Genomic DNA, 27038 nt, shown 5'->3' on the forward strand with positions numbered 1-27038 from the left:
CCATCCAGAAGGCGCAATCATGGACTCTAGCCCACAGTTTTCAGTTTTTGGCCTTGAAGTCATATGTTATGCACTTCTGTCGGCGTCGTACTGTTCATCCAGAACCAGAATGTTTATCTTAATGATGATCCACTCACTGTAATGGAGACATACCGATTCTTAGGACTGGTTATCAATGCCCGATTGACTTGGCTTCCTCACCTTTGTCAGATTAAGTGGAAGTGCTGGCAGCACATCAATGCCCTCCGCTGTCTGAGCAACACCAACTGTGATGCAGATCACTTTATGCTGCTGCAGCTCTACAGAGCCCTTGTTCAATCCCGCCTTGACTATGGGAGTCTGATTTATGGTTCAGCTGCGCCCTCAGCACTGCATTTACTCGACCCACTGCACCACTGTGGCGTTCGCCTAGTGACAAGAGCTTTTAGGACCGAGTCCGGTGACCAGTGTCCTTGTGGAGACCGGAATCCTTCCATCACATGTTTGGCGTGCGCAACTACTGGCCAGCTATGCTGCACACGTTTGTAGTTCTCCTGCACATCCCAGTGACCGTCTCCTTTTCCCATCCGCAGCGGTTCATCTCCCGCATTGTTGGCCCAGGTCTGGGCTTCTAATTGCAGCTCATGCCCGATCCCTTCTTTCCAAACCGGAGTCCTTGCCTTCACCACCTATACTTGAGGCCCATTCACGTACATCTCCATGATATACACCTAGGCACTGCTTCGCTTGGACTTATCACATGGCCCTAATGACTCAGTTAACCCCGCGGCTCTCCACTGCCACTTCCTCTTGATTCTTGACGTGTACCGAGGCCGCGAAGTGGTTTACACCCATGGCTCAATGGCTGATTCTGAGCACATCCGTTCATGCCCTGGGGAGTCGTTTCTTCTTTGTACTGACTCCTTGAGCAGCCTACAAGCTATCGACCAGTGCTACCCTTGTAATCCTTTGGTAGCGACCATCCAAGAGTTCATCTATGCCCTAGAACCGTCCAGTTCTTCAGTGGTGTTTGTCTGGACCTCGGGTCACATCAGAATCCCAGGCAACGAACTTGCCGACAGGCTGTCCAAACAGGTTACGCGGAAACTGCTTATGGAGATTGGCTTCTCTGCAACTGACCTGCGTTCTGTCTTACACCCCGAGGTTCTGTGACTTTGGCAGAGGAAGTAGCATAACCTCAGCATGCGCAACAAAGTGTGTGCCATTAAGGAGACTACAAGTGTGTGGCAGTCCTCCATGTGGGCCTCTTGCAGGCACTCTGTGGTTCTCTGCCAGCTCTGCATTGGCCACACTTGGGTGGCACATGGCTACCTCCTGCACCATGATGACCCGCTTCAGTGTCGGTGCGGTGCCCAGCTGACAGTGGCCAATATCTTGGTGAGCTGTCCTTCTTCAGCTGTCCTGCAATGGACTCTTCAGTTACCGGACTCGTTGCCTTTAATTTCAGCTGACAACGCCTCATCGGCTAATTTACTTTTATGTTTTATACGTGGTGGTGGGTTTTATCATTCTATATAAGTGCTAGCGCGTGTCCTGTGTCCCTTTGTGTTCTCCACTCTAATGCTTTTAGGGTGGATGTTTTAATGTGTCGCATAGTGGCTGGCTTTTCCTTTTTATTCTCGTGGTTGGCCAGCCATGGTCATGTGCTCTCTTGTTTTTACCCCTTCTGCCTGTTTCTTGCTTCTTTCTATGGTTTTCTTTTCCTGTTTTGTCCATAGTAGTGTTGGTTGTCCTTCTGTTGTTCTTCTGGTTCTTCCTTTCTCCTGTTATTCTGCTGTATGTCTCCCTTTTTTTCCCCTCCTTATGTAATTATTTTACTGGGAACAAGGGACCGATAACCTCGCAGTTTGGTCTCTTCCCCCAAATCCTTTAAACCAACCAACCATCATCATTTTAAAGACTATATATAGAAAGTGGTTGGTGTGAGTACCTCCTATCTCTTTGGTTTTTTGTTACTTCGATAATACTCATTTGGCAGTAGTCAAGTGGTGTTGAAAGTGACATGTACGTTTTCTTTCGCTGTAACATTGCCTGTAAAGTGAAATAATGAGATTGACTACAAAATGTAGTGTTTTGAAATTAGCTTAAAGGTACTTTTGTAAAATTCTCACAAAAGTGTAGAAGTTTACGTATCTACAAGAAGACGATGGAGAGGCTTGTGTTCCAAACAGACCTGACCAGAGGCTGGAAACTGCCCCTGATGATGATTGCAACCTTAAATTTTATACCAGAATGTGAAAAGTGGAGAGCTAATATTGTGTAGTACTAAATATGAGAAGCTGATGTTTTGGACTGTGAAAATGTTTCATAAACAATTGTGTCCTGTTTTCCAACGGATGATAAGGAGAAAATCTGTCATAACATTGTATTTGACAAGTGCCTGAAACAAAATTCGGAAGTAGAAGTTTCTAGCACAGAAAACGATGATGATCTAATATGTCCTGAAATCAAAGAAGTGAAAATGTGTTAAGCTATACTGATAGACAAGACATTGCTGCAGGCGCATCCCTAGAAACTTTGAATACTTCCTTGCTGTGTATTGGTGAATAGCCTGTTAAGACAAAACGACTGTGTGGACGAAGTATTCTAAGAAAAACCTAATAAAAGTAACTTCAGCAGTTCAAAGAAAAGTATTGTTGCTGCCTTTTGATGAAGAAGTGATCATTCAGAATGAGAGATCATTCGGCTGAAAGAGAAATTCAGTACTTCCACATCTTAAAGTAAACAGAGGGATATTCTCACCATTTTATTTAAAAGTTGGAGTGTTAAAGGAGCTTAAAGAAGAATTTAATGTAACTAACAACATGGTTAGAAAAGTAAAAGATTTAGTGAAGGCCAAGGGTATTTTGTCTTATCCCAGTCCAAAACCACAAGACTCTTAAGCAGACAACTGCTGAATTGCACTGATAAGAATTGATGGAGAACAAAAATCAAAGTACAAAAGTGGTTAGTTTTAAGTGATTTGAAAGAAATTTATGCACATTTCAAAGACTGCTATACAGGGTTCCACATTGAGATATGCAGGACTCCACATTGGGTTCTCAAAGTTTGCTAAGCTACTTATTAAAAATTGTATTTTAGTTGGAAGCAAAGGTACATGTAGTGCTTGTTTGTGCACTACTCACCAAAACTTCCAACTTGTGCCGGCAGTGTGTAGTATTCCTCAGCTGGCAATGACAGACGATACTCTGATAAATATCAACTAAGACTGTATTGCAAGAGTTGAGTGTAACCCATCATTACCTACTTGCCACTTTGGTGGGTGTCAGTTCTGTCCAGGACCAAAGAGACTCAAAAAGTGTTTCTCACAAGACTTGATGGATGACATTGACAGATAACTTACAATGGGGTCTCTGTTGATTGTGCATCCCTAGAAACCATTACAAAGGCCTCCAATGACTTTACTGAGATTCTTGTTTTGACAAATTAAAATTGTTTACACAACGTTTCTTTGTGGCCAGTAAACAATCAACCTTCCAAAATAGACTGAAAAATGAACTTAAAGGACTTGATAGAAGGCGATTTCTTGGTTATTTATGATTTTGTTGAGAATTACAGCATTGTTGTACAGAATGAAGTTCTGGGTACCACATGACCAGCACACAAGCAACAACTCATCCCTTTGCAGCTTATTGCAAGGGTGATGACAAGACTTGAGTACACAAGTCTTGTCATCATATCAGAAAGCCTCACACACTACACTGGTTGTGTGTATGTTCCAGTCTACTTGATTGACTTTCAGACCAAAAAGTTTAATAAAAGAACAAGTAAAATATATTACTTCTCTGACGGAGAAACAGCTCGGTGGAAAAGTAGGAAGAACTTCATCAACCTTTGCTGTCATGATGATGATTTCCATATTGAAGCCCACTGGCATTTTTCAGCCACCTTTTGTGGTAAAGGATGTAGTGATGGTGTTGGTGGAGTAGGCAAGTGACTGGCTGTCCTAGCAAGTCTGCAATACCTGTACAGTGATAAAATCATGACACCTGAACAACTTTTATACTACTATGGAAGATCATGCAAATGAAGAGTTGATACTTACAGAGAGATTTGAGAAATTCTACAAAATTACAGTGACAGCAAAACTTCACACCTTTATTCCACTAAGCAAGAACAAAATAATAACAAAAGTGTATTCGGACACTAATGAAAGCAGAATTTAACTGGTGAGAGCTGTTGACAGTGATAAGGTGTTGCTTGATGAGATGAAAGGATGTATTGCTTGCGAATGTAATGGACGCTGAGGGTTAGCCTGTGTAGTTGGAAAATATCAGAAGGATGAAATCACAATTAGCTTCTTACATCAACATGGACTGCATGCAGACATCTTTCCATAAGTAGCAAGGAAGTAAAGGTAATCTTGAACCCTCATACTGCTATAGGGTGAACATATACATTATCCTATACAGAAATGGTCATGTGCAAGCAGGATGAAGTCATCTTCATCAGCCAGTGTATAGAACATTGCTCTTTATGGTACAACTTCCTATCCTTGTGATGTGACCCATCAGTCAGTATTGCTTTTGTTTGTAGAGACCATTTTATTGGAAAGTGATTGGGCTGTAAGTGTGGAATAATCCAAGACTGTTCTGCCATCTCAAGAGTGTGAACTTACCCCTTTGTTTCTCTGTTAAGACTTGAGGTCATGTATCATGGGAATTATGAATGGTGAGCGCTAAGAGATTTCAAGCTGCTGCCAGTGAATCCAATACCAGGCCGTGGAGTATTTCCTTTCAACTACTGAGTAAGATGAACTCGTCCAAAATTTCCTCCGAATAGGAGGCTCCCACTTGACACATAGGCTCCTTCTCTGGCAAGAAGACCCACTAGTGTGCGGTGCTTTTGAGACATGTCTATGTGTCACATTTGAAAGTGTGTTTTTTTAGTTAGTGGGCAACTCATAATTTTGCTAAGAGATTGTCCTCTTTTTATGGGAGATAGTGACTTCTGCTGGTAGTTTTAGGGAGGAATATGTAATGTACAAGTAAGACTTGTTCAGACTGTGTAGCTTTTTACTCATTCCCTTTCACCATGTTGTGCACTTTTACTGATTTAGAAAATATATATATTTAAGGTTATTATTATGCTTTTGAAAGATTAATCATTTACAGTGTAGTTTCTGCTACAACCATTCAACAATTCATGCACAGCTACTAATTATCTGTTCATTGAGCATCATATTGAGATAACAACAGCCAGCACTTATCTTGCAACTGGACTCCGCTCTGATGAAGAGAGTAGTGGCCACGTTAACATTTTGTTTGTTGGGAAAAGACTTAAGTCATTTGAACAATGGCTAGCTCATCATGTATTCACTGTTTATCTAGTGTATTGTTGTAGAAGTACAATTATGTTGCAGTTTATTTTGGTTTTAAATGTAGTTTGAATCTAGATAGTTTGTTATTTAGGCCCCAATGTGTGAATTTCTACAACAATGGTATAGATTACATATATTTTATGAAACATTGAGCTGGTTGGAGCAGCAAATGTTAGTAGAGTAGGTCTTTACTATAATCTCAATGTATGTTGCTCATGCATAAGTTCAGGAAATTAAAAAGAGTCATTCTTCTGTTTTTTGTCAAGTACGTAAGAAAGAGAGGGAAAAAAGGAAATGTTTTAAGTCTTCTGAAAATGTTGTAAGCACAGTATGAGACATCTTTCATTATAAGTTTGTGTATGTTCTCATTAAGTGCGGAAGAAATAATGAATTTGTACAGTTTATGAAATGTGCATATAGCAGAGAGGCAGCATTTTTTTAAATTTATTTATTTTGTTTACCACAGAGAAAATTACATTGTGAATGTAGGTTTCATTACCTCAGAGTGTTTTTTACAGTTTTCACCGTGAAGACATGCTTGCCGCTTTACTGTCTCAGATTGAGGGCTCAGGATCAGGAGTGAAGCGTGTACCATCATATGTGGCTCCAGACCTTGCTGCTGATATACGGAGACACATGGCCTCCACTCTTAGACAGAGGAAGGGTTCCATACCCTGTTATTATGTGACTGAACTTACAACATTTGCACTGCCAGCAGGTAAGATACTCAATTGTTTTATTACATTACAAAAGCAGATATGACATGTTGGAAATAAAAATGAGGATAGTCAATTAGAGGATGTTTTGCTAAAGGATCATTTCCCGTCTTTATGGTACAGAAAATTTGGTGGTGATGGGGAGGGAATGGGGGCTGTCATTGTTGTGTCAAACATATTTGCAACCATATGGTGAATTTTGTGGTTATGGTGTCCATTAATGTGGGAAAGGACATCTGGGCAATTGTCATACCTGTGTAGAAAACTGCACAATAATTGCATCACAGTTGGTACAATAATGTAGAAGTAGTGTACATGGCATTGATGTCATCCACAAGGGAGTGATCTGAAGGGTAAATTTTTCTGACAAAGGGATAGATCAGTTTGGTTGGCTGATAAGATTATTTTGGTTTTTTGTGTAGTACAGATCTTGTGACAAGAAGCAACAGAAGCCTAACAAAGGTTGTGGTTTAGTTTTACTTGGCCTGAATGATACTGGGAGTACCAGTTAGTGGCTGATTTAAGGTAGTGATGGGTTTGTTGGTGTCAGGAGAAGACATAATGTTTCTGGATTAGCTGGTGAAGCCCTGAGTTTGTGAAGTCTTTGACAATATATTAGACAACTACAGATGTTGTGGTTGCAACATGCAGTGCTACAGGAATGGGTGGCAGCTGCCGAAGATACTGTTAGTGGCTGCCGTGTGTGAGTTCGACAGAAATTTTCTATCGAACCGTGTGTATGGGGGAGATTAGCATATCTGAAGCTAGCTTGTTGAGTAGAGAAAAGGCAAGGTGAAGAGGGGGTTGGAAGTAGATGTTGAACTTACGGAGATTAGTGTTATAAGGAATGATGGTTCTGGTGTCAAGAAAACTCTTTGAAGAATATGTCCCTTGACAGCAAGAAACATGTGAATGGGGAATGTTGGTGTGAACTAACACAATATCCAAAGTGACAAGCAAAGAGCCTGAATTTGTGGACAAAAGAAGTATGGGAAGGTGTTGGGACAAGAAGTATGGCAACGTGGTGGAGGAATTTAATAGTATCTTGGCTGTAGGAGAGGAGAAGAGAAATTTGGTTGACAAGGCTAGTCAAAAAATGCAAAGGATCTTTCTTTCCATCAGGGCAAAATATCCTGCTGGTAACCAGTGAAGTTATAGGAGCCCATCGTCTCAAAAAAATCGCCTGTGAACAACCCAGTTGCAAGAGCTGTCCTATTTGCCCACAACGAACTATTCCAGGTAAATTATAGGCATTTCTGATACAATCAAAGGCAGCGTCACATCTGAAAACAACAAAAATATATACTGCACTTGTTACCATCACTGTGTTGCATCGTATGTAGATACAAAAACTAAAACTAACCATATGTCTATCCTAAAGAATGTCTGCCAAAGTCCGTGGCTGACGTCAGTCTCGACCACCTGGTTGTACCACACTGCATCTATCAAGGCCCAAGTATGAGGGTTGATCCAGAAGTTCGGTTCTCTTCATTTTTACAAATAGACAACATTGTTTATTCGCATAGAAATTTAAATTGCTGGAAATAAGAAACTTAGCTTTATTTTTCTACATAATTGCCATCTTTTTCTATGCATTTTTGTAGACAGTGCTCCAATTTCTGTATTCCTATGTCTTAGAACTCCACCGCAAACCCATTGAGGAAGCGATTCACCTCTTAACTTCGTTGTCGCTCCAGAAATGTTGCCCACCTGAGTGTTCTTTACTCTCTAGGTGCGAGGTCTGGATGTAAGGTAGGTGGGGCACGACAGTCCAACCAAAATTTATCATAAGTTCCTGGGTTTGCGGAAGACATGAGGCTGGGTGTTACCTTGAAGCAGTGTTATACCTTCTGTCAGTCATCCTCTCTGGTGGTTCTGGGTAGCTCAGCTGAGTTTTAGTAGTGTTTCACAATTATTGTCTGAGCGGATTGTTGTTCCAGGTTCCATGAAATTGATCACCACTATCTGCTTATGATCCCAAAACATAGTGGCCATGACTTTGGCAGCAGGAGGAGTTTGTTGGAACTTCTTTGTGACTGGTGACCCTTAGTTACTCCCGTGTTTGGAGTTTGCTTTTGTTTCGGGAGTGAAATGAAACACTCACATTTTGTCTCCTCTAACAGTGGAGGAGTCCAACAAATCTTCCTTACCTTCCTGACACTTTTGAAGAAACTGGCGAGCACAATAAAGGCATTTCTCCTTGTGTTCTGCTGACAGCATATGCGGTACCCATTGAGCGCAACACTTGTGATACGCCAATTCTTCTATCAAAGCTCTTTCAACTGTTTTGTAAGAACTCCCAGGAATCCAAGCAACAAGTTCACTCTTGATTATCCTCCTGTTTTGAAGCACTTTGCATTGGACCATCTCAATAACTGCCTCCGAAACTGAAGATCTTTCGCTCCGTTTTTCATCGCTGACCTCCTTCCAACCAACACTAAACTCCCTTCACCATTTTTGGACATGTTTAACTAACATACACTTATCGCCGTACACTTACGTCAACTGATCGAAGAATATCGGTGGGTGGAATCCCTTTGGCATCAAAAACTGAAATGCAGAACAATCTTTCTCTGGGTGGGATCAACAATGGTCACCTCCATCAAATCTAGATAGGAAACATATCTCTCAGACCATACAGCTCTATCCATAGAAATTAGTACAGACCACAAAATAGTTTTGCATAGCGACCGACACACTTATTAAAGGAAGATAAATTATAACTTACTTAGGAAGGAGCTTGCTGAGAGAGAGTGTGATAAGTATATAGATCAGAAGGCCTTTTCTATGAAATATTTAACCATATCTTTAATTAGGCATGTCCAATAGTAAAGAAAGATCTAAAGAAATCAGATCCCACAAAGAAACTTAAAATTCCCCCAGAAATACATAAACTAAGGGAAATATGAAGAACCTTTATGTGCTGTTCCGAGAAACAAAATTGCAGTACTTCCTAACAAAGTACAAAAGCACCAGAAAGACGTACAGGGAATCCCTGAAAAGACCAAAAGCACTTCATTATGCTGAACAAATAAGAAAAACTAGTAACATTAGCAAAACAGTCTGGCATATTGTAAACAAAGAATGTGAACATAGAGAAAAACCAGGCTGCTGCAACATTGCATTAGAAGAAAATGGAATACTGTTGAATGAACCAAAGTCTGTATTTGAGGCCTTCATTAAACATTTTATTAAGGCATGCAGAGAAGAAAAAGATGAATCAGCCCTGAAAATAAACACAGTTAAAATGAGTAATTCATTTTTCCTAAGGAGTGTAACAGAGTTTGAGTTTTGAGATTATATTCATGACCTCAAAGTAAAATCATCTAGTTTCTGGGATGACATATCGTCGACACTACTTAAAGAATGCAAGAATGAGTTAATAAAACCAATAACACATCTAATTAACAGTTCAGTTGGCCAGGGGACCTTTCCAGAGCTTTTAAAAATCAACGAGATACAACCAGTGTATAAAAAGAGGCTATCACAGACATAAATAACTACTGGCCAATCTCTTTGAGTTCAACACTTGGCAAGTTGCTTGGAAGAATAATTATAGATCAAATGGAACCCTTCTTCTGTAAATACAAACTATTAAACAGAACACAACATGGGTTTCAAAAAGGATGATCTACAATGACAGCGTTAGCAACTTTTTCCCATGAACTACTGAAGAGGCTGGAAGGTAACAAAGTTATGGGGACTTTCCTAGATCTGTGTAAAGCATGCGATTCTGTGAATAATGCAGTACTGTTATCCAAGTTAGAAAATTACGGGATAAGAGAAGTAGATCTAAAATTACTAAGTTCTTATCGCTGTGATAGAAGACAGTGCACAAAACTAAATTATAAGAATGAAAGTAAGATCCAAACAGTAAAGTCAGCATACAGAACTCTCAATTGTGGAGTTTCCCAAGGAAGTATACTTGGACCATTCTTGTTTATAGTATATATTAATGATATAACACAGCCACAAAACTCCAAACTAGTTAACTATGCTGATGATACATCTCTTATTAGCTGGGGCTGTACAGAGCGGGCAGCATTCCAAAGCAACAAAGAGAACTTTGAAATGATCACAGAATATCTAACAGTGAATAAGCTTACAATGAAAAAGGACAAGACTGTAGTAATAAAGTTCTTGCTACATTTTAATAATACTCATACTCAATCACTTTCTACAGTTGAAACATCTGACAAACATAAGTTTTTAGGCATATTGATTGATGAACATCTCACTTGGAAAGTAAAAAGGTTTCTAGTAATATTTACTTACTAAAAGTTCTTGCAAATATAATAGCTCCCCTTAAACAAGTGTATTATGGGTTAATACACCCACATCTGCAATATGGGATCGAGGTCTGGGGTGGGGCACCCACTGTCTATGTGGATCGCATTTTCAGGCTTCAAAAGAGAGCAGTTAGGATAATTGCTAATATAAGCAAATGCCAGTCCTGTAGGGACTATTTCAAAAATTATGAATTACTGATTGTGTACTCATTGTATGTATTTAAGACCATAATGTTTGTAAAATAGAACGAGGACAATAGTGTAAAGAACAGTGACACCCATAATTACACTACTTGAGCCAAAAGTGACTATCATAGGATACAGACTAACAAGAAAGCTACAGACCACAGTCCATATGTAACTGGGAGACAATTCTATAATATGTTGCCAAAAAATATAAAACAACTCCCAGGCAATCTTTTCAAAGGCAAGTTGAAAAATTTGTTAATAGAAAGATGTTTATACTCATTAAAAGAATTCTGAGCTGCTGTACTGTTAGTTTATTCTTTTACATACTGCAGTATATTAGTGGTGGTATTGTTATAATTGGCTAATTGATGTATATAATCATTATATGTATGGAGTGATATATAATGTGCTAATGTGTTTATAACTTTATTGCATGGAATGATATACAATGTGCTACTTGATGTATGTATTCATTCTTGGAATGACATGATATTGATATAATTGTACAAAGAATGACGATGTCCAAGACTGTAAAGTTAACATGGACAAATAAGCATTATTATTATTATTATTATTATTATTATTATTATTATTATTATTATTGCGGACGGCTGCTGAGCCAATTCTGAGCGGAGCAGCAAAGCGCAGTCAGGCAAAATTGAGACTTAGGGAACAGCTGCGCACAGCTGTGTTGATGGATTTCACTTAGCACCTTCCTGTGTGGCTGGAGCTCTTTGGGAACCTTTCTTCTGGATCAACCCTTGTACTTCAATACTGGGGTAACCTATGCATCATGGACACCCCTCTCCCCTCTGGTGAGGATTAGGCAATGGGAAGACTGCCAGTCCCCAACAGTCAGTCTTTCCTTCTGATCTTGTCTGGTAAGTTTGCCTGAACCAGTGTTATGGAGACTTTTCAAAACTTATCTCCATTTCCTAAACCTCACCAGTCCTCACCTGCTCTTCCTTCACCTTCGACCCTTCTACCATAAGAAGGAGACACTGGCTATGAAAGCTTGTAAATTTCAGTACCTTTATATGTGTGTTCTCCTATCTGCTGTCACTTTGTGAGTAGATTATTTATCTATCCAATTGCATTATATTTTCAAAAAACTTGTCTGTTTTGATTAAAGTCATAATTGTGCCTTTCTCTTCATTGTGCTAACAAATTCCTGTTCTCTCCCTTTGTCTCCCTCCCTCTCTCTCTCTCTCTCTCTCTCTCTCTCTCTCTCTCTCTCTCTCTCTCTCTCTCTCTCCCCTCCCTCCCTCCCTCCCTCCCTGCCTCCCTCCCCCCCTCTCCACCCTTTCACTTTCCTGGTAAATTCTACAATGCATCTCTCCAGTTGCTTAGCAATCCTTTGGTTTTGATTAATGTTCACATTAGAAATCCATGGCTCAGGCCATAATTAGCAACTGGTACTACAGACTAATTGTAATGTTTTTTTCTGGTGCATTGGAAGTTTACTTTTGAATTTAAATTCAATTTGCCAAAAGTTTTTTAGGCCTCTCTTACTCTTCTGTTTTGCTCTCCATCCAATAATTGTCTTAACTGCCCTAAATGCAAAAGCTAATTGGCTAGTTTTGTCACTTAATTGATGATTTTAATACGTTTTTTGTACATTGGTTGTGAATTATTTTAACGCAATTGTAATGGAAATTTCAGATTTGCTCTGTTTAGTTCTTTCATGCTTGTTTGAGTTTATCTGCACCAGCAGTCATTATTAGTATGTTATTAGCAAAATTGAAGTGGTTGAGCTACATTCTGTTTTAAAATATGTTCTTTTGGTATTTTCCCAGTTTATCTAGTGTATCTGAAAATTTCATAGACTGGGTGAGAGTAAATTTACTTATCTTGAAAATCTGACTTCTTCACCATACTGATAAAGTTTTAAAAAAGTTGTAACGATGCCATGAATAGTTGTCAGTGTATTTAAATAAGCTGAATTTAAGCATTTCTTCTCAAAGGCTTCTGGTGTAGAGTACATCAAACTGGTATACTTGTTCATAATTAAATGTGCTATATTTGTTGCTACAGAAGTTGAAGATCTGCCACAGCCTGTGCAAGAACAACTGTTTGAAGAACTTCTTGACAGGGATGCACAGCAGCAGCTGGAGTCTGAACCTGCAGCAATCAACTGGTCACTAGAAGTTACAGATCGCCTAGGCTCCCGCTTGTATGCTCTTTGGAACCGTTCTGCAGGAGACTGCCTACTTGATTCAGCAATGCAAGCCACATGGGGTGTTTTTGATCGTGACAACACATTGCGAAGGGCTTTAGCAGACAGCTTACATCAGGCTGGTCATATGTAAGTTGCAAGAGCTTTATAACAGTGCAAAATTGTGGATGGAATACAACAATATAGAAATGATAGATGCTGCTCACCACATAGAGGAGGTGTTGAATGACAGACAGGAAACTGAACACTACTTTCCAAATGCCCAAGTGGCTCCAAATGTATGGTCACCATGACCAACAGTATCCTCAACCACGATTACTTCTCCTTCGAAGATATCGCCTACAATCAGATCCATGGTACAGAAATAGGAACCTGCATGGCACAATCCTATGCCAACCTATTCATGGGCCATCTAGAGGAATTCTTCCAAACCAGCCAGAATCCCAGAACCATCACCTGGTCCATATTAATTGTGATGTCTTAATAATTGAGTCTGTGGGTGAAGACAACCAATCTACATTCCTCCAGAATCTTAACACCCTGTCCCCCATTCACTTCCTCTGGTCCTTCTCAGCTCAACAAGCCACTTTCATGAATTCTGAGCTCCTCCTCAAGGATGGCTGCATCAGTACCTGTGTCAACATGAAACCTACCAACCACCAACAATGCCTCCACTTAGACAGCTGCCACCCATGATAATTGCATCTGTAGTAATGAGGAAACCCCCTCCAAATATACTGAGGGTCTTGTGTGATCTTCACAGACCAAATTTACCCTCCTCATCTTCTCCAGAAACAGTGGCTTGTCTCACCAATTACCTACCATCCCCACATACCTGCTGGCTAGCCACAAAGGAACACCCCCCGTCATAATTCAGTATAACCTGAATAACATTATTTGCAGTGGTTTCTACTACCTGTTATTGTGCCCTAAATGAGAAATGTGCCCTAAATGAGAAATAACCTTCCTGTTATCATTCCCATCTCTCCCACAGTGGTATTCCACTGCCCATTCAAGCTATGGAGTTCCTTGTCCATCACTATTTCACTCTTGCTCCCAACCCCTTGTCTCATGGGTCTTATCACTGCAATGAATCTGGATGCGAGACCTGTTATGTACATCCTCCCACGAACACCTACACCTGTCCTGCCACAGACAGTGCCCCCTTTGGAAGCAGCCATGTGTTCTGCCAACTAAGCTGCAACCACTGTGCCACATTTTACATGTCCATCACCACAAGCAAGCTATTGGTCGACATGAATGGCCACCACCAAACTGTGGGCCATCCACGTACTAAGCATACCGTCCAGCATCATGTGCTTGACTTTGACTGCATCATAACCTACGTCATATGGATTCTTACCACCAGTGCCAGCTTTTCTGAGTTGCACAGGTGGGAACACTGTTGCAACATATTCTTTGTGTGTGTGTGTGTGTGTGTGTGTGTGTGTGTGTGTGAGAGAGAGAGAGAGAGAGAGAGAGAGAGAGAGAGAGAGAGAGAGAGAGATATATATGAAGGACTGTAACTAGTAATATCCAGCAGTATTTTCTCAGTGTGCATGTTGGCGCTTAATGCCTCCTGTATGTAATGAGTAGACTCTATATTTTTCATATTACTACAGATGTCTGTAAGTTTCATTTTTTGTGCAGTTGTTGAGTTGGTAACTGATTTATGAAATAGGAGCTTAATAATTATTTGCAAGTATCATACACAAATCATTTAGTGCTACTGCACTCCCTAGTTCTACATTAACAGATGTAACAATGTTGTCGCTCTCATCGTGGATGTAGTTGTGATCAATTTGCAGACTATTTAGGTGCAGTATCAACACTTGTGTATCCTGTGCAGCTCTTAATCTCTGCGTAACTATTTGAAACCTACATATATTTGAATCTGCTTATTGTATTCAAGTGTTGGTCTGCATCTGTTGTTATTACTCTCCACACATCCTTTGGTTACAACCTCCAGCATTCTTATCGAATACTATGTTTTGAAATCCTCTGTTCATTTTCTGTTCATACTGTTTATCGTCATTGTTGCACTTGCATATAAAGCTACGTTTACACTGAGTTTGGACATGTTTTGTAACACTGTTTGCAATACTGTTTGCAGATATGGCCTCACTATCAATGTTTGTTGCAAACACGAAAACAGCTATCCGTGGCTGTGTCAGTACAGATCAAAGAAACATTTTTTCTAGCCTGCTACCATGTTTCTTTATGCTATGTCTTACTTTGTGGGGGAGAATGTAGTAATTAGATCTTGACTTAACAGATATTTGATTCTTATCACACACTATGAAGCATACAAGTGCCCGTGTAATGTGTGAAGAGCAAAATATAAACATTCCAAGTTAAAACAGGGTACTGTGAAAATTACTGCTGTGCTTAACACCAGTAGCAGTGATGTAGAAAAGATATGGAGATCTCTGCTTACACAGTACAGGCAAATTGCATCAGATATTCTTTGAGGTGGTACTGAATTTGTGTAAGAGGGGAAGGAATCAACAATTATCATGGATATGGCAAGGGGATTGACAACTGGTGATTCTTCTGTCACATTTGGTAGTGCAGTGTGTGACATTGCTGTAGAAGTCATGATAGGTGTTGCCAGTGAAGATGATTTGATTTTGTATATTAATGTAATGGTACTATTTCAATATACAAAAACATGTACTTCATTGTTAAGTACATAATAATCCTTCAATCAGTACTCCAGAAACTGCAGGAACTATATAAGATACAGCTGGCTTTGAAATGTAGGATAAATGTGCAAGACTTTGAAAGGAATCTCTTATCATCAAAATCCAGAGGCTAGCAGCAAGTTTCTGCTTCACACAAATTGCTTTTCTGAAATTTGTGTGTCCCATTGAAGCAGATATTTCTATCCAATTCATTTGAATTTGAAAATAGGTCGATAGCTTTCTAGTGAAGTCATGAAAAGCAGCAGCTTCTACCATGTTCAGTTTGCACAGCACATCATTCCTGCTGTTTCCGCTAAAGTATGTTTTCATCCAGAACGACGAATAGCCCTTTGTCTTCATCTGCTTATATTGTCAAATATTAATTATGCGCAGGGTGTATACAACCCGGGACAACCAGGAGATCCGAGAAATACCCAGGAATTTTTTCATTCAGGAGAAAACCGGGAAAAACACGGGAATTTTTTAGAATTCCGGGAATTTTTCATTGTCTTAGTTTTCAGTTAAATTTTTGTAATTTTGACTGATAAAAACCGATACTTTAACAAAGGATATTACTGGAGCCCGCTACTGCAGAATTATACTGTAGCATTAAAACATGAACGAGAGAAAAAAATAAATAAAAATAAAAAACTTAAATTGCAAAAGAAATGCGCCATATATAACAACACGGTGCTCGTAAAAGCGTCTGTGAACAGCAAAATGTGTCAAAGGCTTTTGGAAGACTATGCAATGCTTCATAACAACAAATTGCCTCCGATGAGTGTGACACCATAACTGTTTACATTAGACTCACTTAATCAGTAACAAGTGGGCTCATGCACACACGCAGTTGAGTCGCTTATGAGTAGTACCTTCTCCCACTTCTGGCTACAGAAATGTGGCTGTTGCCTGTGTAAGCAGCAGTAGCAGCAACAAGCCACATGGTACCCGGAAAAATTTTACTGGCGTGCCCAAGCCACCAGATTCACGCGTGCGCAGCAGGCCCGGATCTAGTGGGGGGTGAGGGCAAACCGGGGTATCTGAACCGGGTGGCAATTTCGGGGGAAGGGGGCAAATTCATATTCTTGAGGAAACAAACCTTGTTTCACAAAGCACCTAGCATCCAGCCCACATTGGTCTATCGATTGTTCATATGATTTTGAAACTCTCCCCTGCTGGTTTTTGACCACATTCTAAGTTGATTTCTGAATGAATTATAAATTGATTTTTGAATGCGTGCATAATGTACGTGGTGTCTCTGGGGAATCCTCATCACACCTAGAAATAACCTTTCCTACAGACAAAACGGGATGGAGCTGTACGAGCTGAGCGGAATAAAGCCGAACCAGTGAATGCCAATTGCTGCTTGTTTATGTGGTTGATTTGATTTCCAGATGTTCAGCGTCGTTAAAATTACTAGCGAAATTCATAGATTCAGATTACCATAGTGGAAATAAACAACTAATAGGAATAACGGGTAAGAAAGATCATGTATTATCTTCTAGGTGTATCCAAAAAGTGAAATTTAGACAGATAATTTTTGGTCAGATCGCTACACTAGACAGGGCCAGTTGCGTAGTCCCTGGCTAGCAGCCACCTAAGTTCCATTCTGAGAGTAGCGCGGAAAACGCATTGTACGAACACGTAATAACACCTAACTGGAGAATAATCACTGGATAACTAAACCGATGATTGTAACAGGGTTAGTAAAGTTAACTGGAGAATGAGTTTTGACAGTGGTAGGAATAGTTACAGAATTAGCGATGAACAGACTGTTTGTTAGAACGAGGAAGGAGAAGAAATGGGGACATCACACAAATTATGGAAGACTATGACAATTCCAAAATTTCATTCTACTTTTCGGTCTCGTGCATGAGAAACTGGAGCGTATAAATGAAATGTGAAACTATTTCCTAACATAAAGCTTTTTGTTTGTAGTAGGCCAAATAGGTATTCGTATTGGTACTTCGTGAATTATATTCTGTCGTATTATAAAAATGATCATCATTGCCAAAACAGTCTCGCTTATTTGGCGTGTTGCTGCAATATTAGAAAGGCCTATTTTGTTTTATCCAGCTCACAGTGACAAGATAGACGTTATCAGGTCGAGAAACCACACCAGTCTTGGTACTATTTGTATTAACAGCGTTTTCAGTATTAGACAATGACATTTCTATTTTTCATGTAGCAAAACGTTTGACGAACTTTGATAAGGTAATAATTCTTTCGCAGAAAGGAAAGGATGCCATGTAAAGCTGTAGCAAGAGTAGAGAGAAAAGTCGCTAGGAGCTAAGGATTGAAGAAATATGTACTGTGTTGCCTGTCTCTTGTCTTTACTGGTTTTGGGTATCCTATATTTAATTTTGTCACACAGAAGAGCAAGTTATTAGCTAATAGGCAATAAAGAGTCCAGACTTTCTGAAGAGTTCTTGTTCTCCTGGTTACAAATAATCCTATCCAGTATTAATTGCGAGGATGTTTTTTTAATTATGATTATGATGATGATGATTATTATTATTATTATTATTATTATTATTATTTTTACGTCAAACCGACCGACTGGGAGCAGGAGAGGCACTACAGGACATTTTAATTTCCACTGTCCTGTAATAGTTTGATTGCATCCATTACAAAATATGCACTTTTGAGTTCCACAGAGCGAAATAAAGTGACGTGCGGTATAAGAACGTTGTTTGAAGAGGCGTGGCACTGCACTGCACACTTAAGACCAAATAACGTGTCTTACATTTCCTCCGAGATATATATTTTATGTATCACACTCTTCAGAAAGGTGTGCGCTACAAAATTAACTTATGTTTGAAAAGTCCTTAGTTTGGGGGGAGGGGGGGGGGGGGGGAATCTCCATGTGACCCGTGTTTACATTTAGTGATTTTTGTGTTTCCTCTTCGTTTACTGCTCTCGCATCAAATGAATACAAGACGGATTTCTGTGGCCGGGAGCTATCAAGTGAATTAAAATACATTCACATAATTACGGAAGGCTAAAACATGTTACTAGTTTCAGATTTTATTTTATTTCCACCTTTCTGACAGTCAAGTATCAATTGCCTTGCAGAACAATAAAGTTATTTTTGTCGGTTTGCTAAAGAAATTTGGCTTTTATTAAGATTTCCTGGTGAGGCAGTCAATTTATTTGAAACGAAGTGTTTAATTCCACACTATTGGCTAGTTTCAACTGTTCGCTGCGTTTTAAGTGCACTTTTCCTTTTCTAGCACATATGGCATTATGCCATAATAAAGAACCAAACAAGAGATAATACAGTACTGGTACTCCAAGAAAATTTACGTCCCAAAAAACACATTGAAAGCTTCATATCAGGTCAAGGCCTACGTCATTGGGAATCTGGATGTACGAATGTGCACTTTAAGGCGAACTATGCATTTTAGTATGGTTCACAAAATGTTGACGCTCTTGGAGTATCCTCTTTTATGACATAATGTAAGATCTTTTGATGTTTTACACATACGAACATGCGGGCTTCCTACACCACCATAGCTGCGCAAGCACGGTAACGCCTCTTATCTGACGCTATCTGGCGAACTGCTGAAATGAATCTATTTCTAACAGGTCCCGGGAAAATATTGCGAGTTGTTGTCCGAAAATCGTTATATTCAAAGTAAATTTCCTTTTACGTAAGATGAACTATGTGCAAGAGTGTACAATGAATTTCTTAAATCACAAGAGTGTTTGCTCTCTTTTAAAAATCAACTTTTTGATGACAAGCCATTTAGAAGAACTTCGAGCCCAGAAGATCAGAGATTTATGTCGGTATCAAAAATTTTACTGGCATATTTGTGTGATGTATCTTAAAGTGTAACATGTGCTAAACAGATCAACATTATATGTGAAAGCTTAGCTTCTCTTGTAGCTTATTAATCTTCAAGACAAATATTATATGCAAAAGCTTTGCTTTTCTTGTAACAACACTATGTATATTAATTTAAACCATTAACTTTTCCTGTTGGCAGAATTCGAATTTATACATGTTGTTGCACATCAAAGATCTTTCCAAAGCGTGTTTTTTCCACCTGTATTTTCACCCGGGAGAAAATATATTTTTAACTGGGAGATCCGGGAGAAATCCGGGAATTTTTTTTTCCTTGTCCGCGTACACACAAGTGGTTCATGGTGTGGGTTCCTGTAGTCATGTCCTAGTTCATGAACCACGGGCAACGTATGAGTGGTCAAGTAAGTGGTCCCGATAGTTTGAATCCCAGTTGTTTTGGAATAAGGCAGGGCATCTCGGACATATTCTGAGTTGTGATCACCTTTGTGCTCATACGGCAAAGACTACGAAATCCACCGGTTAGTCCCTCAACCGTTAGGGGTAATACCCAATGGGACTCAGGGCAAGTAAGGCTAGCAACCTGCTTCCCTGGTGCTTTAAATATGATGCTGGCAACAATCAGAGCAAAATGCCTCGGACCTTTGGAGGTGACGGAGTCCCACCTCTAACTGACAAACCAGGGACTCCTAAGATACGACTTGGCAAACAAATGGTAATGAGATGGGGAGCTATTAATATCAATGGGGGCTACTCTGGGAAGAAGGTAGAGCTGGCAGAGGCTGCAAGTAAGATGGGGCTGGACGTTTTAGCTGTTAGTGACATTCGGGTAAGGGGTGAGAAAGAAGAGGAAGTGGGAGAATACAAGGTCTACTTGTCAGGAGTCAAAGTAGGAATAGCACAATGGGGTGTAGGGCTTTACATCAGGAAAGAAATGGAACCCAGCGTAGTTGCAATAAGGTTGTAAACGAACGACTGATGTGGATAGATTTGACAGTGTCTAGCAAGAAAATTAGGATTGTGTCAGTATATTCGCATTGTGAAGGGACAGATCAAGATAAGATGGATAGTTTTTATGAGGCACTCTGTGATGTAGTTGTTAGAGTAAAGGACAAGGACAGTGTTCTGCTCATTGGTGATTTTATCGCCAGGATTTGAAATCGAACAGAAGGGTATGAAAAGGTTATGGGTAAATTTGGAGAGGATATGGAGGCCGACAGGAACGGGAAACAACTCTTGGATTTCTGTGCCAGTATGGGCTTAGTAATCACAAACTCCTTTTTTAAACATAAGAACATTCACCGGTATACTTGGGAAGGCAGGGGAACCAGATCTGTCATTGAATATATAATAACAGATCAGGAATTCAGGAAGGCTGTGAGGGACACATGTGTATTCAGGGGATTCTTTGATGGCACTGATCATTATTTAATCTGCGGTGAAATTGGTATTGTGAGGCCGAAAGTGCAGGAGGTCAGGTCCATATGTAGGAGGATAAGAGTGGAGAAACTTCAGGATAAGGAAATCAGGCACAAGCACATAACAGCGATCTCAGAAAGGTACCAGTTAGTTGAATGTAGTCAATTACAGTCATTGGGAAAGGAATGGACAAGGTACAGGGACACAGTACTAGAAGTGGCTAAAGAATGTCTTGGAACAGTAGTGTGTAAAAGTAGGATGAAGCAAACATCTTGGTGGAATGACACAGTCTGGCAGCCTGTAAAAGGAAAAAGAAGGTGTATCAAAAATGGTTACATACTAGAACTCAGGTAGACAGAGAAAGTTATGTTGAAGAAAGAAACAAAGCCAAACAGATAATTGCAGCATCCAAGAAGCAATATTGGGAAGACTTTGGAAACAGGTTGGAGACTATGGGTCAAGCTGCTGGAAAACCATTCTGGAGTGTAATTAGCAGTCTTCGAAAGGGAAGTAAGAAGGAAATGACAAGTATTTTGGACAGGTCAGGAAAACTGCTGGTGAATCCTGTGGATGCCTTGGGCAGATGGAGGGAATATTTTGAAGAGTTGCTCAATGTAGGTGAAAATACGATCAGTAATGTTTCAGATTTCGAGGTAGAATGGGATAGGAATGATTATGGAAATAGGATCACATTTGAGGAAGTGGAGAAAATGGTCAATAGATTGCAGTGCAATAAAGTAGCTGGGGTGGATGAAATCAAGTCGGAACTCATCAAATACAGTGGAATGTCAGGTCTTAAATGGCTACACAGGATAATTGAAATGGCCTGGGAGTCGGGACAGGTTCCATCAGACTGGACAAAAGCAGTAATCACACTAATCTTTAAACATAAAAACAGAAAAGATTGTAACAACTGCAGAGGTATCTCTTTAATCAGCGTTGTGGGTAAAATCTTCTCGGGTATTGTTGAAAGGAAAGTGCGAGTATTAGTTGAGGACCAACTGGATGAAAATCAGTGTGGGTTTAGACCTCTTAGAGGTTGTCAGGACCAGACTTTAGCTTACGGCAAATAATGGAGAAGTGTTAAGAGTGGAACAGGGAATTGTATATATGCTTTATAGATCTAGAAAAGGCATATGACTGGGTTCCTAGGAGGAAGTTATTGTCTGTTCTACGAGATTATGGAATAAGAGGCAAACTTTTGCAAGCAATTAAAGGTCTTTACATGGATAGTCAGGCAGCAGTTAGAGTTGACGGTAAATTGAGTTCATGGTTCAGAGTAGTTTCAGGGGTAAGACAAGGCTGCAACCTGTCTCCACTGTTGTTCATATTGTTTATGGATCATATGTTGAAAACAATAGACTGGCTGGGTGAGATTAAGATATGTGAACACAAAATAAGCAGTCTTGCATATGCGGATGACTTAGTTCTGATGGCAGATTCGATTGAAAGTTTGCAAAGTAATATTTCAGAGCTAGATCAGAAATGTAAGGACCATGGTATGAAGATTAGCATCTCCAAAAAGAAAGTAATGTCAGTGGGAAAGAAATATAAACGGATTGAGTGCCAAATAGGAGGAACAAAGTTAGAACAGGTGGACGGTTTCAAGTAATTAGGATGCATATTCTCACATGATGGCAACATAGTGAAAGAACTGGAAGCGAGGTGTAGCAAAGCTAATGCAGTGAGCGCTCAGCTCTTCTGCAAGAAGGAAGTCAGTATCAAGACTAAGTTATCTGCGCACCGTTCAATCTTTCGACCAACTTTGTTGTATGGGAGCGAAAGCTGGGTGGATTCAGGTTACCTTATCAACAAGGTTGAGGTTACGGATATGAAAGTAGCTAGGATGATTGCAGGTACTAGTAGATGGGAACAATGGCAGGAGGGTGTCCACAATGAGGAAATCAAAGAAAAACTGGGAATGAACTCTATAGATGTAGCAGTCAGGGCGAGCAGGCTTAGATGGTGGGGTCATGTTACACGCATGGGAGAAGCAAGGTTACCCAAGAGACTCATGGGTTCAGCAGTAGAGGGTAGGAGGAGTCGGGGCAGACCAAGGAGAAGGTACCTGGATTCGGTTAAGAATGATTTTGAAGTAATAGGTTTTACATCAGAAGAGGCACCAATGTTAGCACTGAATAGGGGATTGTGGAGGAATTTTATGATGGGGCTATGCTCCAGACTGAACGCTGAAAGGCATAATCAGTCTTAAACGATGATGATGATGATGATGATGATGATGATGATGTTGTCCGCTTACGCATCCTGGATGCAGCATCGCATGCCATCAGTATTCATCCTCATTGTTGGACATAGTGCAGTATATTATGTGAATGCACAGAATGAAATTTTGGCTGCCAGCTCCAGACAGTGCAAATACACATATACAAATACATATCACTAGTGTGAATGAGGATGTGAACAGTGAACACATTCGCAAATATATTGTGAACAAACACTTGTTTTTAAACTCAGTGTAAGCACAGCTTAAGGTTACAGTCCAAGCAAATATTTTCAGAGAACACTTTCTGACACTTAAATTTATACAGTCAAACCTCGATCTATCAAATCTCTTGGGAAGATAAAATTCATTTGATATATTGAGGGTTCAGTATAACGAGGTTTCCGAAGAAAGGAAAAAAACTAGTTTACAACCTAAATTTTTTTTTATTACTGTATTGTGATTTTTTTCACATTTGTGAGTCATATAGGTGAATGTTTAGTTTTGGTAATATAAAAAAGAACTCAAGATAGATTGTTATGCATATTGTTTTATTTCTTCTGAAATAGACTACAGATTATAAGTTTAAAATAAAATACTGTCATTGCAAAAGAATTAAATTCAGTAGAAGAATATGCAGTATGTACATAAAAATTTCCAGAAATCATTGGCTTTAAAAGTAATTCATAATTATTGCTTGGTTTAAATTTTTGATCACCTATGAAACAGTTTCATTGTCTGTGATTATGATGACTGAGAGAACACATTATCCTCTACCTCCTCACACTTCTCCACACACACTGTGATCATGTCGAGAGCCGCTTTGGTCTTCCTGGCTATTACTGGCAGTGCTTTTTCGATCTCCCCCTCCCCCTCTTCCCTTTCCTTTGCATCAGTATTGCTTCCTTCTTATTTGTTCACTGTCTTCGCAGACTCAACAATCTCAGCTTCTGCTAGTGATCCTGCCACTGTGATATCGTTGTCCACATCCTAAAATCTTGAAGGTGAATATGAGCAGTGTTCATGTGAGTCACCACTTTTCATCCATTCAGACTTGAGGATTCTGATGGGGTGTCTCCTGTAAGAACTGTGTAAAATAAAAACTTTGTTAAAAATTCACATAAACCAGTGTCAGAATCAAAATAAGATTTTACATGCTTAAGTATTAAACCCACCAGCCACTCACTTTCATCTGTCCTCGAAAATCATCATGTTTGGAAACAACTGATGATCATTTGGGCCTTCATGTTTGTCTGCATTTTATTCAACATTCTCACATCATCTAAAATGTTGATAGTTATGGGGCTGCCATCGTCAGTATTGTGGGCTGTCGTTTGGACCACTTCATACCTGTAGTTTTCTTTGACATTGTTGGTTACTCCTTGATCCAAGGGCTGCAATATTGACATAGCGTTAGGTGGTATAATTGTACTATCACAATTTTATTGGAGTTAGCATTGTGCACCCTGCAGTTGTCCATAAATGACACAACTTTTCGATTTTCACGAGTCATTTTCCAATCAAAATTATTTAACCAGTTGGAAAACACTTCTGAAGTCATCCATGCTATCTTGTTCACAGTTTACTCCACAGGGAACAGCTTACACCTGGAAAAGCATCATGCTTGCTTAGATTTTTCGAGTCGTAAATGGCTTGAGTTTTTCTATGTCGGTCATATTTGCTGCTAACAGAATGGCAACACAACCGTTGCTCAGCTCCCTTGACATTTTTCTCCTCCAGGTCCACCAATTTTCACATTATTGTTCCTCCGTTGTCAGAACCACTGCACTAAACACACTTCTAAATGTGGATACTCAGCCTTCCATTATAGGTTCCGATCTGCCTCTTCATCTGTGGGAATCACATGGTCTTCATTCTTGATTATTATCGACAGTGTGCTAGCGGAGATCCCAAAATCTTTTTCTTCACTCCTGCTTTCACTTCGTCAGAGAGGGCCCCCACTAGGAAAGAGCTCACCATCAGAGACACCAGTAATCATGGAGGATACTTTCACAGTGGTTTCTTCTACTTCTACAACTTGTGCCTACAAGAGAAAGCTAGACAAGTCTCGGCCACGGACAGTTCTTCCATCAGTGCCAAAGTTCCTAGCTGTTTCTCGGTCTAAGGAAGGTCAAGACTTCTCCACAGTCAACCCTTTCTTTATTCAAAAAGGTGTCGATACAATTACTGGTCCTGTAAAGTCTTGTTCCCAGTTACGAAATGCCGCCTTGTTGTTAGAAACAGACAGTGCCCTCAAGGCACATAAATTGTTTCAAACTACACTGCTACGCACCTTCCCTGTCCGGGTGGAAGCGCACCGTACTTTAAATTCACCCTGTGGGGTGGTTTATATAAGATCACTCGCCGGATTATCCAATGAGGACATTCAAAATTACAGCCTGATCAAGGTGTAATGGCCATATGTCGAGTCATGAAAGGGGTTGAAAAGGAATTGGTACCGACCCACACTCTCTTCTTGACGTTTGACAGAGTTCAGTTTCCATCGAACATATAAGTGGGATGTGACATAATTTCAGTTCGCCCTTACATCTCCAACCCTATGCATTGCTATTGGTGTCAGCAGTTTGATCATACCAGCCAGTTACGTTCCAATATGGCCAAATGCTTTACATGTGACAGGGATGTCCATGAGGGTGACTGTCCACCTCCATCAACTCACTTCATCAAAGGTATGGGTGACCACGCTGCTTCCTCTAGAAATTGCCCTATTTCTAAAGATGAACAAATTATTCACAAAATCCCAGTGAAGGTAAAGGTGTCTACCTTTGCTGCTTATAAGTTATTTGCCAGTAGAGAGCCCAGTGTGCTCCCAGCGGGTAAATATAGCACTGTCCTCACCTTTTCTCGACCTACTAAGGAGGTAGCCACACAAACTTGTGATCTCACCTTTAGTGCAAAGTGGTCGTCAGATCGGCCAGCCCAAAGACCACCTGTTCAACTTCCCCTCTATCACCCGCTCACTCTAAGGCTCAATCTTCATCGGCGGTCGTTGAGTTGACGGCAACCGTGGTGAGATTTTTCCCTTTCTGTCTACCCTATGTCAATTATCCATTGGAATTCCCACAGAATTTGCTCCAATTGGGATGGATTGTCGATCCTCTTATGATCCTACTGCCCGGTCATCTTCCCTCTTCTGGAAACAAAGCTATGTGCCCATGATCGCTTTGTCATCCCTCATTTCCGTTCAGTCCGGTTTGATTTCCTCTCTGTTGATAGTGCTCCGGCACACGGGGGACTTGCGACTCTTCTCCATGATACTATCCATTATCACCCAATCCCCTTAAACAGTTCCTTCAAAGCTGTTGCTGTACATCTTTCCCTTTCTGGATGCACCTTCTCTCTTTGTACCATATACATTCCATCATTCACACCAAAGGCAACAGCCAATCGCCTTTTGCTCCCACCCCCATATTTGCTGGCTGAGGACTTCAACACCCACCACCCACTTTGGGGATCTCTGCATCCTTGTCAGAGAGGCCCCCTATTGATTGACCTCTTCCACCAAGTGGATCTTGTTTGCCTCAACTCCCCGATGTTATTCAATCTGTATATTGAGCAAGCAGTAAAGGAAACAAAAGAAAAATTTGGAGTAGGTATTAAAATCCATGGAGAAGAAATAAAAACTTTGAGGTTCACTGATGACATTGTAATTCTGTCAGAGACAGCTAAGGACTTGGAGCAGTTGAACGGAATGGACAGTGTCTTGAAAGGAGGGTATAAGATGAACATCAACAAAAGCAAAACGAGGATAATGGATTGTAGTCAAATTAAGTCGGGTGATGCTGAGGGAATTAGATTAGGAAATGAGACACTTAAAGTAGTTATGGAATTTTGCTATTTGGGGAGCAAAATAACTGATGATGGTCGAAGTAGAGAGGATATAAAATGTAGACTGGCAATGGCAAGGAAAGTGTTTCTGAAGAAGAGAAAGCGTTTTTGAAGAAGAGAAATTTGTTAACATCGAGTATAGATGTCAGTGTCAGGAAGTCGTTTTTGAAAGTATATGTATGGAGTGTAGCCATGTATGGAAGTGAAACATGGACGATGAATAGTTTGGACAAGAAGAGAATAGAAGCTTTCGAAATGTGGTGCTACAGAAGAATGCTGAAGATTAGAAGATAAGATGGGTAGATCACGTAACTAATGAGGAGCTATTGAATAGAATGGAGGAGGAGTTTGTGGCACAACTTGACAAGAA

At 40.1% G+C, this 27038-nt stretch overlaps 1 protein-coding gene across 2 annotated transcripts in view; it reads left to right on the forward strand.

Annotated features, from left to right (window-relative positions):
* LOC124605261 (ubiquitin thioesterase trabid) overlaps nucleotides 1-27038 on the forward strand; it is a 113778-nt gene that overhangs the window by 27774 nt on the left and 58966 nt on the right. For both annotated transcript variants that reach the window (XM_047136824.1, XM_047136823.1), the window contains exons 4-5: nucleotides 5839-6038; nucleotides 12549-12819. In XM_047136824.1, the coding sequence (XP_046992780.1) occupies nucleotides 5839-6038; nucleotides 12549-12819 (471 nt within the window). The remainder of the gene's footprint in view (nucleotides 1-5838; nucleotides 6039-12548; nucleotides 12820-27038) is intronic.

This window comes from Schistocerca americana, chromosome 3, assembly GCF_021461395.2.
Source record: "Schistocerca americana isolate TAMUIC-IGC-003095 chromosome 3, iqSchAmer2.1, whole genome shotgun sequence".
Classification (NCBI taxonomy): domain Eukaryota; kingdom Metazoa; phylum Arthropoda; class Insecta; order Orthoptera; family Acrididae; genus Schistocerca; species Schistocerca americana.